Source organism: Echiichthys vipera, assembly GCF_963691815.1.
Source record: "Echiichthys vipera genome assembly, chromosome: 6".
Taxonomy (NCBI): domain Eukaryota; kingdom Metazoa; phylum Chordata; class Actinopteri; order Perciformes; family Trachinidae; genus Echiichthys; species Echiichthys vipera.
In genome coordinates this window covers 32,499,925-32,519,071 of record NC_139831.1, presented here as the reverse complement: position 1 = coordinate 32,519,071, position 19,147 = coordinate 32,499,925, and the positions used below count along the sequence as shown (strand labels likewise).

Genomic DNA, 19,147 nt, shown 5'->3' with positions numbered 1-19,147 from the left:
AGGAAGGCGCCCAGGGGGCATCCTTACCAGATTCCCGAACCACCTTAACTGGCTCCTTTCAACACAAAGGAGCAGCGGCTCTACTCCGAGTTCCTCGCGGATGGCTGAACTCACCCTATCTCTAAGGGAGACTCCAGCCACCCTCCAGAGAAAAACCATTTCGTCCGCTTGTACCCGCAACCTCGTTCTTTCGGTCATGACCCAGCTTTCATGACCATAGGTGAGGGTAGGAACGAAGATTGAGAGCTTTGCCTTCTGGCTCAGCTCTCTTTTCGTGACAACGGTGCGGTAGAGCGAGTGCAACAACGCCCCCACTGCTCCGATTTTCTGGCCAAACTCACGCTCCATCGTCCCCTCACTTGTGAACATGATCCCGAGGTACTTGAACTCCTTCACTTGGGGTAAGGACTCATTCCCTACCTGGAGAAAGCAATCCAGCGGTTTCCTGCTGAGAGCTATGGCCTCAGATTTAGAGGTGCTGATCCTCATCCCAGCTGTTTCACACTCAGCTGCGAACCGATCCAGTGAGTACTGAAGGTCACTGACCGACGATGCCTTCAGGACCACATCATCTGCAAAAAGCAGAGACAAGATCCTCAGCCCACCGAACTGCAACCCCTCCCCACCACGACTACGCCTCGATATCCTGTCCAAAAAAACCACAAACAGGATTGGTGACGAAGCGCACCCCTTGCGGAGGCCAACCCCCACCGGGAACGAATTCGACTTACTGCCGAGAATCCGGACACAGATCTGGCTTTGGGTGTCCAGAGATTGGATGGCCAACAGAAGTGACCCCCTCACCCCATACTCCCATAGCATCTCCCACAGTATCTCCCGAGGGACAGGGTCACATGCCTTCTCCAGATCCACAAAGCACATATAGACTGGATGGGTATACTCCCAGGCCCCCTCCAGGATCCTTGGGAGAGTATCCATATCCCGGAAGGCCTCCTTCTTCAGTCGGACAGCTTCCCTGACCACCGGTCTCCACCATGTTGTTCGAGGGTTACCGCCCCTTGAGGCACCTAAGACCTTGAGGCCACAGCTCACCGCTGCAGCTTCAGCAATGAAAGCTTTTGACATTGCCCACTCCGGTTCAATGCCCCCAACCTCCACAGGGATGCCGGAAAAGCTTCGCCGGAGGTGTGAGTTGAAAATCTCACCGGGGCCTCCTCCAGACGTTCCCAGTTCACCTGCACTACTCGTTTGGGCTTACCTGGTCTGTCCAGAATCTTCCCCCATCCTCTGACCCAACTCATCACCTGATGGTGATCAGTTGAGAGCTCTGCCCCTCTCTTCACTCGATCGTGATACGATCACAAAATCAATCATCGACCTTTGGCCTAGGGTGCTCTGGTACCACGTACACTTATAAGCATCCTTATGTTCGAACATGGTGTTAGTTAAAGACAATCCGTGACTCGCACAGAAGTCTAATAACAGAAGACCGCTCGGATTTAGATCAGGGAGGCCGCTCCGTGTCTCCATCATTGCCCCTGTGGGCATTGAAGTCTCTCAGCAGAACTATGGAGTCCCATGCAAGACTCCATTCAGGGTCTCCAAAAAGGCTCAGCCGGGTGTTTGTGAGTATCCCCACACCCGCCCGGCGCCTCACACCCTGGGCAACTCCAGAGAAGAATAGGGTCCAACCCCTATCCAGGAGTACGGTTCCAGAACCGATACTGTGTGTGGAGGTAAGCTCCACCCTCCGCACAAGCTCCGGCTCCTTCCCCGACAGAGAGGTGACATTCTGTGTCCCCAGAGCCAGCCTCTGCTGCCCGTGTCTGGTCCGGCGAGGCCCCTCACTTTCACTGCTACCCCTGCAGCAGCGCACCCGACTCCAGCGGTTCCTCCTGCGAGTGGTGTGCCCACAGGAGGGAGAGGAGGGAGGTGCCACGTCACTTTTTCGGGCTGTGCCTGGCCGGGCTCCGTGGCAAACCCGGCCACCAGGCCCTCGCCGGCGAGCACTCCGTCTGGGCCTGCCCGGGCCCCCTGGCTCCGGGCAGGGTCTCTCTTCCTCTTCCTCATTTGTGCATAGAGTCTTTGTGAACCAATTTTAGTTCGGCCCCTCGCCTGAGACCAGTCTGCCATGGGAGACCCTACCAGGAGCACTAGGCTCCAGACAACACAGCCCTCAGGTTCACAGGGACACACTAACCTCTCCACCACGATAAGGTGATGGTTCTTGGAGAGGTCTATCAGATTACACACAAAAGTGATTTTTTTTTATTTGCCCGTACCATGCCGCCATAAATCACAACTTCGTAGAGGCATACTGTATCATTCAAAGATTTTATTATTAGAGATTGTCCCAAACAGCCAACAGTGTATATCACTGTCTACTAAACTGTTATATCAGTAAAGCATCATTTCAAGGGTCTTTATGTAAAGTAGCATAAATATTTAGAAATTTAGAATCCTAAACGTAGAATAATTTAGGATCTGCACCCATGGTTCTGATGAATAGTTCAAAGCCAACATTTATGCACCTCTCAGTAGAACTTAACTCATCATTCACCAACACAAAAATAGTTAAATCATAGTTACAACAAGAAATGTATTCGTATTAGTAATGTTGTTCGACAGAGAAGCGCATTTTGTGTTCCACGCCCAGCAGCTAAAGAGAATGTGGCCTTATCGGGACTTTTATACTGAAAAGCCGAACCGGTAGTATCAGCCGCCAACGGAAATAAGAGTTATCGATTGAAGGAAGGCGTTACTTATGAACCGACGGTTGATAATATGTAAAAAAAACAGCAGCCATTCATCTCATATCTTCTGTAATGAATGGAGTACGAGTCGACCTGGTCACTCGGGACATTTGCTGAGTTTCAGTGACGTTATTTCATAAAGCAAGCCAGCGTCAGCTGCAGGTAAGAGTGTGTTTACATATGTTAGCATGTAGCACTTTAGCAAAGTGACATCAATGCATTTACAACGCACCCTGGACTTTAATAAACGGTCTAGAAAGATACCGATTGGATACGAATTCAATAGTACAATACTCTTTTCTTTATGTTTGCCTTTCAAATTTCATAAAAATGGGCACTGAAAATGCACTTCACTTATTCTTTTCTTTTTATGACATGAAACACCTCATCACAGTCTAGTGTAACCTAAACAAATATACACTTCTATAATACAGCACAATATGAGATATACTTCATAATGTCCTAGGTATAAAAATGTTCTAGAGTAATTCTGTATAGTTGCTCTTAAACATGACCAATTGTCTGAATTTACAAAGGGAGGACACCTTCTATAACATCTTAATAATCTGAAGTATTTGTTTTATCATGGAGTCAGTGGTGTAAAGTAACCATTTACTCAAACATTGTTCTTTAGTACAACTCTGAGGTACATTTCTTGTGTAATTACATTTGTTGCTACTTTATACTTCTTCTCCACTACATTTAATGGTAACTTTAGCTGCATACTTTACAGATTCAGATCATTAATATAAAAATATTATAGACAAGTGGAATAGCATGTATTGTTATTGCTTAAGCTACATAGAACAGCAGTATACTGTTTAAAGTAAATACAATTAGCTCTTGCTCTATGTAAAATTATTGGTCAGATGTTTATCAGAAATATGCAGTATGGTTATTGAATATTGATGAGTTTCAACACCTGATGGATTTCTTTGACATGCTAGTGTGCCATACACTTATTAGGAGCATTTTAAGATTAAAAAAGAAGTTTGGGGTCCCCTGCTACAGCTGCTGCCCCTGCGACCGGACCCCGGATAAGCGGTTGAAGATGAGATGAGATGAGATGAAAAGAAAAGTGTCAAAATGTCAGAAAGGTCAGAATCGTTTAAGTAAAAGCCCTGAGTACTTCGTCCACCACGGTTGTTATGATACCAAAATGATGACTTATTCATGAAGATACCTGCCTAAAAAATCTTGATGCTGAAATGATACCCAGCAGAAAACATCATCAAAAGTAATGGAATAAAATATTAGATGACAGCATGTGGAACTTAAGATGATTACTTTATTTTTTTATTAATTAAAACACTTAAACTTAAAAAAAAAGTCAAATATATTTTTGTAAAAGCTGCTGAGCTTTATAGCAACTTAACGTGTTTTAAGGTACAACAGAAATGACCCAGATCTGGTGGAGGGCTGTGCTCTAATCAGACCATTTTTTACTACTACTTCTACTACTAATAAATATATCACAATATAAATAATAAATTATTGACAAAAATGTACATGCTATGATTAAATTACCAGTGCTGATTGACTTTATAAGTTGTGTTGTTGATCAGCATACTTGTGAACACCAGCGCATGTTCTGGTAAAGCTAATGTTACCAGTGTGAACTGTTTGCATACAGAGATGTGTGAAACACATCTGACAGTTAAACAGTTAGCTTTAGAAAGAAAGATAGATAGATAGATAACTTTATTTATCCCCGAGGGGAAATTAGGTCATCGTAGCAGCGGTACAGAGCAATCAGAAGTACTAAAAATAAGATAAAATATAAAATACAAAATATGAACCACAATAAAATAGAATAAAATAGAAGTACAGTATTGCAGATAAAACACTATATTAAAATGTGCAATGTGGATTTTAATGTGCAAGTGAGATAAGGTGCATGTCAGTGATCACTAGTGTAAGTTTATTCCCTGAGCGTTGCTCAGCGTTGTTGTGCAGCGTTGTAAAGTCTGACGGCAGCAGGGAGGAATGATTTCCTGTGCCGTTCCTAAAGGCAGCGAGGTTGAATGAGTCTGCTGCTGAAGATGCTCTGAAGCTTGTCCAGGGTTTTATGGAGGGGATGGGAGACATTGTCCATGATCACCAGCAGTTTTGCCAGCATCCTGTGCTCCACAACCTCCTCCAGGGGGACAAGCTTAGAGCCAACAACAGACCCTGCCTTCTTTATGAGTTTATTCAGTTTGTTCGCGTCTTTTGCTTTGATGCCCGCACCCCAGGACACCACAGCGAAGAAGATGGTGCTCGCGACAACAGACTGATAAAACATCTGAAGCATCCGGTTGCAGACATTGAAGGACCTGAGCCTCCTCAGGAAGTAAAGCCAGTTCAGGCCCTTCTTGTAGACTGCCTGTGTGTTTGTGGTCCACTCCAGTTTGTTGTCCAGCACCACACCCAGGTACTTGTAGGAGTCCACAATGTTTATGTCTGTCCCACCAATGCAGACTGGAGAGGGCGGGGGCTTGTTCCTCCTAAAGTCCACCACCATCTCTTTCATATTTGCCACGTTCAGCTGCAGGTGGTTCTCCTCACACCACCTGACAAAATTGCCGACCAGGTCCCTGTACTCATCCTCCCTCCCACCCTCTACACGCCCCACAATGGCCGTGTCATCAGAGAATTTTCTCCAGAGAATCTGCGGTGTAGGTGGTGAAGAGGAAGGGCGACAGCACGGTTCCCTGTGGGGCGTCGATGTTACTGATCAGGCAGTCAGACACACAGTTTCATAATCTCACATACTGCGGCCTGCCCGTCAGATAGTCATTTACCCCCTAAAATAAAGTCTTGGTAGGTAGTGGACTATTTCCATAGTGAAGTATTTGCATTTTTACTTCAGTAAAGGATCTGAATATCTCTGACTATCTATATAGTCTATATTATCCAGTCTTAAGTATTATTAAGTATTAATTCTTGATTTATTCTGAAATATTGTTATTTACCTAGGCACTTCAACAATAATGTTTATTTAGTGAAAAAAACAGTCACGTGTGACGTGTCAGGTACGTACTTCAGTGGTTGCCAGTTTTGGATATAATTGTCACCCTATCATTGCAGACTGTCAGCTAGTAGCAGTGGTAACATTACATCAGCAAAGATTTATGTGACGTCAAATTGCTGCATCGAGAACGCGTGACATTCAGATGGCTGGCAGGAAGTGAAGTAGCTTGAGGATCTGCCATAAAAAAGAATTAGTTTATGGCTGCTCCAATAGTTCTATCCGAAAAAAGGAAAAGATATTCATTAGAGTACCAAAGATTGTTGTTCACAGAGGTGAGAAATGTAAAAAGCTCCCAGAACAATACCATAAAAAGTGGATTTCAATCCTATGCCTGCGGTTGGGAGGAGCAGGGTATGTTTATACGGTACCGCGTACGCGGTACCTTTCTAGTATCGGTTTACCATGCAACACTAACTGCATGTAGTCTTTCTTTGTGAGTACATCTCCCCATCACTTGTGTAGCTGATGTAGTTTTCAGCAGGATTCCACTTTATTGGATATTTAGATATTGTTGTTTTACATCTTGTTGAATGGTTGGGCTACAGGTTCAGTCAGCAGTATATCCCTGTTCACAGGTGTGTTGATGAAGAGTGATGGAGTTGTCTCAGAGGGACAGGCTGTCAGAGCTGGTGGAGGAGCTGACCACATCAGGACAGCCAGAGCTCAACCAGGACAGGATGAAGGAAATCAAGAAGATCTGCAAGTATGTTGCTAACTATAGGGTTCATGCCAACTCAGAGGGGTGACTCAGGCAAAGTAACTGTGTAACATGGTGTGAATAAGCAGGTTTACAGGTCATTTCACTTGTGTTTCCTCCTCTGAAAGGATCCAAATGAAGAAACTGTATTAAACTCAACTGCAGAGTAGTAGTAGTTGCCAAATAGTGGTGATTTATTCCATTTACGAGTCTTCTTCAAACAGTTCTCAAAAAGTCTTAAAAGATTAAAGATGGATTACTGACACAACAAAGCAGGTAACTGCCCTGTGACCGTGAACAAAGGCCCCCCAAAGGTAGACATGAATAATAAAGGCAATAACTGCATGGTAATGTAATTTAATCTAAATTTAGTAATATGTGATAAATGTATTTGTGAAACACATGATAAACTTGAATATTCCATTCAATATTATGCTTAGATGGCAGCTCGGTGGTGTAGTGGTTAGCACTGTCACCCTACAGCGTCCCCCTGGGGCCCTTCTGTGTGGAGTTTGCACGTTCACCTCATGTCAGTGCGTTTCCATGCAAATCAGTAACCCGAAAATGGTCTTTCCCCGTGTATACATGAGCGGGGTTGAATGGGTAACTCTTCCTCCAGTACATTATGTGGTGCTCCGCTAACATACAACTGGTCAGGATTTTTTTCCCCCGGTTCACCTTTGTCAAAATCACAAGCGTCCGACTTTTGGCCAGAATTACGACAGGAACAGATCTGCTTGTTTTTTTTCACATTGTTTTCGGCGCTGTTGCCTCCTGGTTTATTCTATTTCCAGTTCAGAAACCCCTGCCGTGGAGTGGGGTGGGGGAGTTCTAACCCACGGAGCATGCGCAGAAAAGAAACCCGGTATTACTCCGGGTAAGATTTTTACATGCATAAAGACCCTGTTTACTAAAGGATTCAGAATCCTGAAAAGGGCTCACCACATAACATTTTTATGGGCGGTAGTAGACCATGAATGGAGTGTTGGCTGGTGGCTGGAGAGGTGCAAGTTCATCTCCTGGGCACTGCCGAGGTGCTGTTGAGCAAGGCACCGAACCCCCAACTGCTCGGGGCGCCGGTCACTGGCAGCCCCCTCGCTCTAAAATCTCTCCATTGGTTGCATGTATATAGGTCCTGTCTGTGCATGTGTGTATATTTCGGGCCTGTGTGTGTGTAAAATGAAAAATAATAGAGTGAAAATTGAATTTCCCCATTCGCGGGACTAAAAAATTAATTCTTCTTCTTCTTCTTCTTTTGCTCTGGGGTCTCTTTAAAGGCTAACCTGACCACAGATGTTTTATTTAACGACTATTTTTTGGCAGTTTTTCAAGTCTTTATTAGATAGGACAGACAGGAAATGGGGCATGAGAGAGAGAGGGAGAGACACGCTGCAAAAGGCCGCAGGTCTGAGTCGAACCCACGACCACAGATGTTTCAATACATCTTTGAAATGCAAAATGTGCTCCATGGTCACTGAAACTCTGTACCTACTTATACAGCACTGCATTGGGTTTTTACCTGCCAATAATCCATCAAAAAAGGAGTTGACTGAACACACTTCACTCAAGTATAGAGAGGGATTTTCAATTTGTGTAACATATTTGTCCCTCTTGGTGTAGTATTTGGTTAGAATTAAAACATGCTTATTGTCACCACTCGATGGCAAAATAAACAAAAACCTTTACATCAAGCTTGAAGAAATTGAATAAAAACATATTTCAAGTATAATAATTCTATTTTACATTTTAAGCTACCGTTTCCTGATATTTGGTATCAGTAAGACTATTAATAAGCGTTTATTAACAACTTGTCTGTAGACAGGTTTATGGCAAAAGATTTGACATGTGTGACTACTATGGTTACATCAGAATTCTAGCAGGAGGAAGGATTATAAGAGTACAGATAAGATAAAGAATAAAAATCAATATGCATACATGTTATATGGAACTAATAGAAAAATCTGTGTCTATCATTCCTCCCAGAGTGTCTAATGACTGCGTAGACCATGTGTACCGCTCAGTGATGTCTCAGCTCAATGAAGAACATGCTGAGATCCGACTGTCTGCCTTCCAGATCGCCAGTGAGCTCTTCCCCAGATCACACCACTTCAGAACGCTGCTGGTGGACAACTTCCAGGTACTAGCATCATCTCCCCTTTATTTTGCATCAAACAACACAGCACCTTATGTTCCTGGTTAATAAGTATTCGGTAAGATAAATAGAGCACAGTTTTCATTTTGTCAGTGTATCATACTCTGGGTTATGTCCAGGTCATTATCTGTGTGCAGGGCTCCGGACTAACTTTTTCACTCGGAGCACTGTGGCCCCCAACTGAAGATTTTAGAAGCGCAACTAGAAATTTTAGGGTCACACACCGTAAATCAATAATAGATGCAGAAATTACAATGTGCTTTTTTAATTCAGTGTCACATTTTTATTGAGCTCTTTTGAAGATGCAACATAGAAGGTAAACCGACCATCGCTGTCATGACAGTACAATATTAAACCGCTGTCAACATACAGGCACTGCTCTGCAGAGAGTGAGATAAGGAGCAGTGTGACGACCGTCACTCGCTCATCTCACTGAACAGATACATTTCTATTTTATTAAGTCAATCGACTCACACCCAGGCTTTCTCTTAAACATATGAACCGTATCTACACTGACTGATCAGATCAGTCTGTATATGTGTTTTAAACATATGAACCGTATCTACACGGACTGATCAGATCAGTCTGTATATGTGTTTTAAACACATGAATCATATCTACACTGACTGATCAGATCAGTCTGTTTGTGTGTTTTAAACATATGAATCGTATCTACACTGACTGATCAGATCAGTCTGTATATGTGTTTAAACATATGAACCGTATCTACACTCACTGATCAGATCTGTGTCACCTGCTGCCTCACTCGCTGCGCTGGGAGGAGAAAATAAAAGTCAATGAATCAGTTAAACACTGTTGATTTCTTCCCATAAAGCTGAAATGAAAACTATCATGGTTCAGTAAATTTCTGCTGTCACTCAGCTCCAAAACTGCTGACAATTGGCAGAGACCGTTTGTCCCCACGCGCCACATACGGAGGCTTTGGGATTATACTGTAACTTGTAGCCTGATGTTAATGAAGCTGCTGAGCTCACGTGTTACGTGTTTGCGTTATTGTGCGAAGCCATGCACGACTAGATGTAAAATTCAGCGGTGCAACCTCAAATTTTGGTCGCAAAATGCAACCATTTTGTCACAGTCTGGAGCCCTGAGTGTAACCATGACACTTTAAAAAAATGTTAATCTTGATTTGAAAACAAATACTGTCTTTAATATAATATTATTGTGGGCCAGCTTTTACAAATACATCTTGTGTGTTATGTTCCCAACCTCTGTTCTTGCAGGAGTTCTTGGAGTTGACTGTAGAGACTGACTCGGAGCAGCCCCTCCCCCCTCCTAAGGAAATAGCCAGGAAATTGAGGTCACTGGCCATCCAGACTGTCCAATCATGGCAGGCCTCTTATGGGACCGCTTATAAGAAGTTAGCGCTGGGCTACCACTTTCTCAAACAGGTTAAGAAGGTGAGAGGGATAAAACTCAGCCAGATAGCGAAGATAGTCAAAAGCATGATAATCACACACCTGCTGTCAGGTGTTAAACCATATCCGGCGGAGTTTTGAGGAGACGACAATAACCATGAAGCACTGCATCTGTCAAATGTTTAAAAATAATTAACAGTAGCTGTTTAAAAGAATAAACAGCTGGCACCTGATGATTGCTTCACTTAAAGTGTAACTCCTCCTCCCATGTTTTTTTTTCGGCAGCCCAAACAAGTCGATTACTGAGTTCACTCCTATTGAAGTTCAATAGAACTGAACTCCGGTGCATTCGGTAATCTACTTGTTTGGGCTGCCTGTCGATATTGACGGAGCCGGCTGCTAAGGCTTGTAGCATTGTAAAATTGGGTGTTATTTTGAGCAGTATTAGTGGTTCAAAAAGATGTTTTAATTGGTTCAGCACTCTGCCCCGAGCTAATCAGTGTTAGCCACGTCTGGCTGTTAGCGATTTCTCTGTTAATAGTTGTTATACGAAAAAAACTGTCTTGATGGCTTAATTTATGTATGTTCATGCCGAAAAAGGCCGTGGTGTCCATTTTCGCTGGAGTTACACTTTAGTTCACTTTAAATCACTTTTTATTAGGGATTAAATATTCTTTAATACAATTTTGTGTTTAGGAAAGCAGCTTCTGAGGACCTTTGCTGACTCATATCTGCACAATACATATAAAAAAGGTCTATTTTCACTCCAGCTCAAAAAGTCGGCTAGTTTATTGGTAATCTGTGAAATAAATTTTCTCTCTAATATCGGTATTGGACTCAAAAACTCCCATATGGGTCAGACCCTAGTTTTCAGTTCCTGAAACTGTTTTATTCTCTGAGTCTGAACACAGTTTAGATGAAAACCTGGAGGATGAGACAAGTTGGATAAGATGAAGGAAATGCTCCCTATGGTTACCTTGTTCACCATCTTAGTTTAGCGTGTTAGCATGCTAACATTTGGTAGGTGTTTGGTTATAAACCAAAGTGTTGGACAGATTAAAGTGTCGATGGCACTCGGTGATATAAACCTGCTATGTTAACTCTTAGTGCTACTGTTGCTGTCTACCTGTGTGTCCCATGTTGTGTGTGTGGTCCACCTGTAAGTGATGGGTTGTGTCCATGTTGTCAGGTGGACTTCCAGGATGCTGAGGCCAGGACAGTAGCAGAGAGGAGGAGGGCGGAGGAGAGACAGAGGAAAATGGAGAGGATCTACAAGGAGAGAGTGGAGGCAGCCTGCAAAGAAATGGAAGGTAAACAGCACATCATTCAACACTGCTACTAGTGATAATAATAATTCTTTATTGTCAAGAACTGGATGGACTAAATTGACCAGCGTACTCCCTAAAAAAGATTGAGGATGAGTGTTTTTCTGTGGCAGTTTCCTAAATGAAGCACAGATTTCACATGAGATGTCTGTATTGTTTTTTTGTCAGAGTCATACCAGGAAATCGAGGCAACACTGACAGAGATGGAATCCTGTATGGGCCTGCTTCTACCCGAGTTTGACCTTACAGACATCAAAACGACCAATAGCCGACTTCTCAACTCTCCACCAGCCAAGGAAGGTCTTTCAGTTGATGAACAGCCCTGCTGCAGCAAAGACCTGACGGATGACAGGGGAAAGGGAATGATACAAGAGAAGGAGGAGAGCAGGGAGGAAAAGAAAAATAGTCAGGTGGAAAAGATAGGAAAAGAAGACAAAGGAAAGACAGAAGAGAAGACCGACAACAGGGAGGATACAGAGGGGAAGCAAAAGAAGGAGAGGTCTGAGGACGGGGAGGATGTGCGGGTGGAGAAGGAGGGAGAGGAGGAGGAAGATGATGAGGGAAGTGGTGAAGAAGAGGAGGGGCAGCCCCTTGATGAAGACTTGTTTATACGGAGCTCCGGGCTCATCTCTCACTCCTACAGCCTGGACCTAAACCTCAGTCCTGGTGGGTACACTTGCACATTCCTGCTGTGCAAAGATTAACATGTTCACTTTCTAAGTCCATGGGGGGTGGACAAAATAATAGACAGCTTTTGGTATAATGCAATACATTCCAACAGGTCTACAATCTAAGTCTCCTAAAATATCAGCAGCTTTCTGACAGTCTCATAATTGATCCTTACAGACTTAAAGGGACACTTTACCGATTTGAGTCCAGGTCTGTGTCATGGCAGTGTGGGTGTTACAGGAATGACACACATTCAAATCAGCAAAATATCTCTCTGAAATGTATTTTAGTTCATTTAATGCATTTAGCCTAATAACCTAATAAATCGGCAACTTAGTGTATATGTGTACATGTATATACTACACTATAACCATCCATACATACTGTAGGGCTAGGTATCAAAAACTTATTGGATTCTGACTTAAATATGTGTCAAAGAACCTTGAAATCTTGATCTTGATTCTTGATGTATTCTTTGATCGGATAGTTCCAAATTTAAAATCTAAATTACTGACTAATTTTAGACTATTTTCTTAAAGCTGTGATCACAGTGCACGCGATGAAATCGCAATAAATGGGAGTAACGCCCTGTTTGATCATATTTTGATCATATCTGGTTCATCATGCCAATCGTGTGTTTGGAGCGTCGAGGCAGTTCGGTAGCAGCTGGTGGCTAGCTGCCTGCAGCTCTACTCTGCTGTTGTGCTAAATGGGAAGTGATGCTAGTGCTAACCAGGAATCTGAATGCTTAAAGAACAGAAATGAGCTCTCAGATGAAGAGCCGTTGTGTTGTAGTGAGATCAGTTTGTCAATGATTTAACCTCTGGAGCTGTAGAGGGTGCTGACCGGCCTCCTGCAAAACAGCGGATCTCCTGTAGATCAGACCAGAGCAGCGTTTCATTAGTAGTTCAACACGCCCTCCTTCACCTCCCCTCGGCCCTTGGTATTGCGTAACAACACACACGGAGGCCACTTGGTGAGATGTGAGTAATTGGGCGGGGCGAGGAGCGGTGGATGAAATGGAACGCATCTGCCCTCGTTCACTTCAGCCCAAACTATCATGGATCCACCCCCAGGTGCAGGTTTAGTGGTGTAATGCTTCTCACTAATTATCACAAATACCTTTAGACTCATTCTAATGAGATGAAGGTGTTTTCTACTGATGATTGCAATACGTTCGCACCGTCAGCACTTTGTAAACAGCTGCATCATCTTTGATTCAGAAACTTCGGTTTGTGATCTGCATCATGATTATCATCATTAGTATCTCTATGATATATTGCAAAATTACATTTATTCCATGCATTTACAGATAATGTTGAGAAGAAACCTCACAAGTAAATATAGATAAAACAGGTGAACTTCCCTCTCATGGAAGAATAGACTGATGATCAGACATTATTCATAGAAAACTGAAACTGAAAAGCATGTCAGATAGTGGAGTTTTTTAATCATTTATGCATATTGTTCTTCTTTAGTGGTGAGTTTTACGTCTGTTACTGCCACCTACCCATGGATGTATTTTCTTCCACCAAATGCATAACTGCAATGCATTGTGGGTGATATCCACCTCTTGAGTGACCATCGTTGTTCACTCGATCACTCAGCCCTCCGAGGGACAAGTGCTGCGAGGAAGTGACCAAGGGCATGTTGAACCGCTATTGAAACTCAGCACTGGATACGCTTCACTCTTCTGAATTTTCCAGCAGACTAGATGCCTAAAGGCACGTCGCTGCCATCCACAGGTCATGGTTATATCCATTATATTATTTCCGTAGGAACAATCCGGTTTCCTTGATGTAGTCAAGAACTGCAACAATGGTGGCTGTGGTGATCCCCTGGAGATCCCCCGGATGTTATGACGCTTACCATCACACAGACCGCGTTGAAATGATGAGCTCGCTACAGTTCTATTGGCTGAGAGCATAGATCCAAGGCCAAGAGGTCCGTTCTTAGAGTCGCTCTGACTGCATTCAGTCTGAACGCCCAGACGTATGCAGGGGCCGTGTCGACCACAAGAAGCATGAAACAGATATGAGTGGTATCAGTGTATACATTATATGTATTCTGGAATTATGTAGTTGGAAGGAAAGGCTTCATTCTGAACTGGTGTATCAGTGAAGTTTTTCTTTGCTTTGCTCTCAGGTCTTCATGTTAAAGAGACAGAGGATAATGAGGCAGTGGTTACCACGATGATAGACCTCCATAGACTGATAATAACCAAACATCTACCAGCTGTGCAGGGATGGATTCAGGTTAGTGCTAACACACAGGGCTCAAATATGTAGAAAATAATAAATGATCACATTAAATATATATAGATAGAAATTAGTATACAAGATCAGAAGACAACCTTCTAGTTACTAATGCTAAACCTGTATCACTACCATACGAATATCAGAAATGCCTCCAATCCAGCTGTTCAGTCTGACGTATCACCCTTTCAAAATACGATTTCTGGGTCCAAACGCTCCGTTGAAACAAAACAGACACAACAGCCGAACATGTGAACAATTACGATCACCTGTTTCTTCAGTTAGACATCTTTTTCATCGATAAGAAAGAGGTAAAATGACAATTTAAAAAAACAACCTCAGATCTGTTAAAATAACGGGGAACGCAGCATTGCTGCGTTGTAGAAATACGACGCTTGGACCGGCTAGGACCAGCTTGGACCTGGAAATCATATTTTGGAAGAGAGTTACATCACGACTTAACAGCTGGATACAGCCTAAAATGCTGGTTTCTGTATCTGTTCTATGACATTCATTCTTTGCATGTATTTGTTAATTTTAAAACCTGACAGCAATGATCAATCAGCTGTTAATAATAATAATAATAAAATATTTGTGTGTATATTTTTCACGCACTGGTACTGGACCGTTACTTGGTATCGGACGATACCTGCTACTACTCCTGTTATTATTTCAGAAACCCAATATTCCACCAATCCTTTCCTCAACCTTCCTGGTTGTTGGGAGGAATCTTGGATCTCTCCTACTTTTTCCGTAACATGCGTGCGTGCGTGTGCATGTGCTTGTCTGTCTGTGTGTGTGCGTGTGTGTGTGTGTGTGTGTGTTTGTAGGTGTTCACCAGGTCAGGTGCTGAGCAGCAGCTGTTGAGAAGAGCCCTGGATCTGAAGAGGACTTTAGAAGCTGCCTTGCAGAAACACAAAGAGCTTCACATCGATTACAAGACCAGGATCCGCAAAGTGGTGAGTGACACACAGCTGGACACGCTAAGTGGTCTAGCTGCTTGACATAAACTTCACTAAAACATGGAGGACCAGGTTCCTACGTGTAACATGTAGGAAGATGTTGTCTTTTTAAAAGTAGGTCTCACAGGGGACAGGGACAAAATGTTCCACTGTTGAAATAATAGATGATAAAACTACATTTGCTTTGAAACAAGCTAATGAAGGTTAAAACTCTCACTGTGTCCCTCAGCTGACTGTCTAAACAGTTGAATAGTTACATGTCAAATGAAAGAGCTAAGGTTATAAGACACACGCACAGCACTTAGTCATTGGAGGAATCAGTCATGCTTAACAGTCCAGGGAAAATACCACTTTTCAGCACTGACACACTTCCTTTTACCAATGTTAACATTTATAAGACAAGCACAGGCTGATGATGTAAGTCCATGTCCATACAGTATATATTCATATATATATTGCTAATATAGAGCATGGCCAGCAGATGGCAGCATGCTACTCCAAACAAGTAGGACAACAACATCACAGTACACAGTACCAGAAGTTCCATTTCCAGGGGGCTGATGTAGTGAGAAAGAAGAAGCTCCAGAGGCGGAATGTGTTGATACTTGGCCGCCTCTCTGTTTGATTCCATCAGCCTGGAGAAACACAAAGCAGTGGAGCAATGATTCTCAAACCAAAGCACATATGAAAATTACTTTAGCTTTGTATATTTTGTCAAATGTTCTCTTCAAAATGCATTACATTTACATTCTATTTACAAAAGTACATTTTAAGTACAAATTGTCTCAGGTACAGAGGAGACACTCACACACAGACACACACATAGACACACAAAAACACACACACACACACAGACCACACACACACACACACACACACACACACACACACACACACACACACACACACACACACACACACACACACACACACACACACACACACACACACACACCTATGAATGAAAAATAAAAACAAACAGATTAAAAGACACCAAACAAAATAGTATAAAAATGAGCATTAAAACTATACACAAATTCCATAAATAAATTTCACAGTCTCACATGTCTTGAAGGAGTGTGGGCGGTATTACATTTCTTCTCTGCTACTCATGACTTAATTTCCTAATGCAATCATCATCATCTACAACTAAAACATATTACAGACATAAACCACCCTGTGCTAAAGCTAAACTCGCCACATCCATTCTTCATCCTAATACCTCTGGAAAATTGTTTTGTTCTTTTGTACATCTTCTTGAAATGAACCATGTTTCTACAACGCCTAAGTGTTTCTTTAAATTTAACTCTCATATTATAACCTCCCTCGCTGTTAAAGTAAATGGGTTGTATGTTAGCTGGAAGTGAGTTCAGAGATCCTACGCAGCATGGAAAAGTCTGGAATTTAATGTGAGTCATTTTCAGGTCTGGATGAGTTTGGAAAAAGGGAAAAGAGTTTTGAAAAATGTTTGTGTTGTTTATAGACTATTATCTCACCTTAGAAAATAAAATATAATAATCTATACAAATCAAAACAAGTTTACTAACACAACACAGCCAACCTGATCATTTTTATTTATTATTATTCAATTTATTTACAGTATGTTTACTCCATCTAAAGCCAATGAAGCACAGACTCATGTTTTCTTCTGTAGTTCCTGGTTAATGTTCATCTCTACTGTTCCTGTCTGTAGAGTTACAGGTTCACAGTTATTCATTTAATTATCCATCTCTACTGTTCCTGTCTGTAGAGTTACAGGTTCACAGTTATTCATTTCACTCTTTTAGCATTTAGCTGGAATAAAATGCTGTGCGTTGAACAGAGTTCATTCACTTATATGAGCTACAATACGTTTGTTAAAATGTCTTGTAATCACTTGGGAACATAATGGCATACATAGTCAGAATTTAACATAAGTGTTAAAAGTTGGATTTTAAAACCATTTATTTACATAATAAGCATCTAACAATTGGTATTCAGATGTTTAAGAGAACTCTGAAAATTTGAGTCTAGAAAAGTCTGGAATTTAGAAATGGAAAATGTGTAGGAACCCTGTGAATAATTTCTGGCTTTATACATTATTTGTGTTGTGATCCATAAAATTCAAGACATTTGCCCTGGTTGTCATTGGCACCATCTAGGGGCCGAAGTGCAGCTTCACATGCTTGTCACCACTCAGCAGTGATGCTTGCTCCTTGAATGGAACCAGAAAACTGGTATATTCCTGAGCAAAAAAAATAAATATCTTTCAGCATTATTAAGTGTTCAGGCTGTAATTGATTAAAACAATCAATCAATCTTCTTTCTTTGCTTTCTACCTTAGATAGATTAAAAAAAAATGCTCACCAGTCAAATGACCAGACCAGTTGCAAGATTATTTGGCCCTTTAATTTTGTGATTTTCCTCGATCTGTATTCATTTGCCCCTCCTGTCTTCTTTAAATGTTTCTGTTTATTCCTGCATTTCTGTGGGCTCCCAGAGGGAAGTATCACGGTGGAGATACAGAGAGGGAGGATGGAAATATAAAGACATTTGGGAGAGGTGAGATAGCATGCCATAATGCATAATGCATCAGAGACAGGAAGAAAAAATTGGGGAGCAAGGGGGAAGATGTACTCATTCATTCACTTCACTACCACTAATGTGCAACATGGCTTGACAGCTGATATGTCTATCTGGCTGCCTCGATATCTAGCTTAGCATCATCATTCTGCTGTAGTTTGAGCTGGCCTAAAATGGAGGCACAAACCAACCAGGCCACTGTTGTCAGAGCCATTTGGAAAGATTTCCATTTGCTGCATGCTTGCGGTGCTGAGAGATGGTAAAAATCAAAGACGAATCCAAAATCCAAGAGAGATGGACAGCAGCCTGCAGTTTCTGGTTTTAAAGGACCAATGAATGCAAATGGCTTTATGCTTTTGAAAAAAGAGACGGCATAAAAGTTGTAGTGTGTGAATCCATCTTTAGCTGAACAGAGCAGCAGAGTGACAGTGACAGAGCGCCGGCCGTCTCGCTCTGCCTGGTTATCACTGTCAGGGACCAGTCTGCTGCACCAGCAGGCCCAGCACTGCGATAACCACACAACTTACAGCCCCTTTATCATAATTAGCTTTTCCTTTTTAGCCTTAAAAGGCCTTCCATTACTGGGTCCTTCTGTATCGGGCCAATGACACACCACGCGATTGGTTTCTCTCTCAACGGGCCTCTCAATATATTCTCCCATAACGGGGGAGCTGGAGAGAGAGAGGGAGGACTGTTATGGAGGCAGATAGAGAGGCTTGTTTATTGAAAGCAGGGATGAGACAGAGGGAGGGCTGAGTGAAAAGGCATCTACATCAAGTTGGAAGAATATTGAAAATAGAAATGCACAAGGCCATTTTTTTCTGTTCTTTTTTCAGAGCGTTGGCTCCGAATATTTGAATGTTAGGTGTTGGCAGATTTTCACAGGTTAATAACAGTTGATGGTTCCAATCTAATGTTGTTCTACTAATGTTTGCAGTTGGTTGAGAAATAGCTTGAAAGGGCTGTGTTACTTGACACTGAGACTTTCACTTTTTATAATTTGCCTTCACCAGGGAAGGATGAGGCCAATATGGGGACAGAAGATGTCGGTACATGACATCACATAGTGGATGATCTAAGCCAAGATGGCTGGGTCTAAGGGCCTGTCCGCAAGGAGACGTGTTTTCCTGTAACTGCACAACTTTAGTCTGGTTTTAGCCGACCGTCTGCACGCAGCCAGCATTATTGGAGCCTGAAAACAGTATCTTTTGAAATCAGGTCCCAGAGTGGGAAGATTTGAAAATGCCCCCCATGGCGTTGTCGTCTGGACGCAAAACTTCATACTTTGTTAAACGATGCCGTCATCTCCCAACCTCGGACCACTAACCCCTGCAGCGTCACATAACAACAACAGTGCTGCTGCTGAGAGGAGAGAGACGGACCCAGACTGCTTACTGAACTGGACTCTGAGCCACATGC

At 42.5% G+C, this 19,147-nt stretch overlaps 1 protein-coding gene across 1 annotated transcript in view; it reads left to right on the top strand.

The window, feature by feature from the left end:
- Nucleotides 1-3,718: 3,718 nt before the first annotated feature.
- uvssa (UV-stimulated scaffold protein A) overlaps nt 3,719-19,147 on the top strand; it is a gene marked incomplete at its 3' end in the record, with an annotated part of 55,188 nt that continues 39,759 nt past the window's right edge. The window contains exons 1-9 of the mRNA XM_083915743.1: nt 3,719-3,811; nt 6,303-6,430; nt 8,408-8,561; nt 9,821-9,997; nt 11,145-11,265; nt 11,449-11,690; nt 11,814-11,946; nt 14,095-14,204; nt 15,035-15,163. Coding sequence (XP_083771869.1) covers nt 6,321-6,430; nt 8,408-8,561; nt 9,821-9,997; nt 11,145-11,265; nt 11,449-11,690; nt 11,814-11,946; nt 14,095-14,204; nt 15,035-15,163 — 1,176 coding nt within the window. The 5' untranslated portion in view covers nt 3,719-3,811; nt 6,303-6,320. The remainder of the gene's footprint in view (nt 3,812-6,302; nt 6,431-8,407; nt 8,562-9,820; nt 9,998-11,144; nt 11,266-11,448; nt 11,691-11,813; nt 11,947-14,094; nt 14,205-15,034; nt 15,164-19,147) is intronic.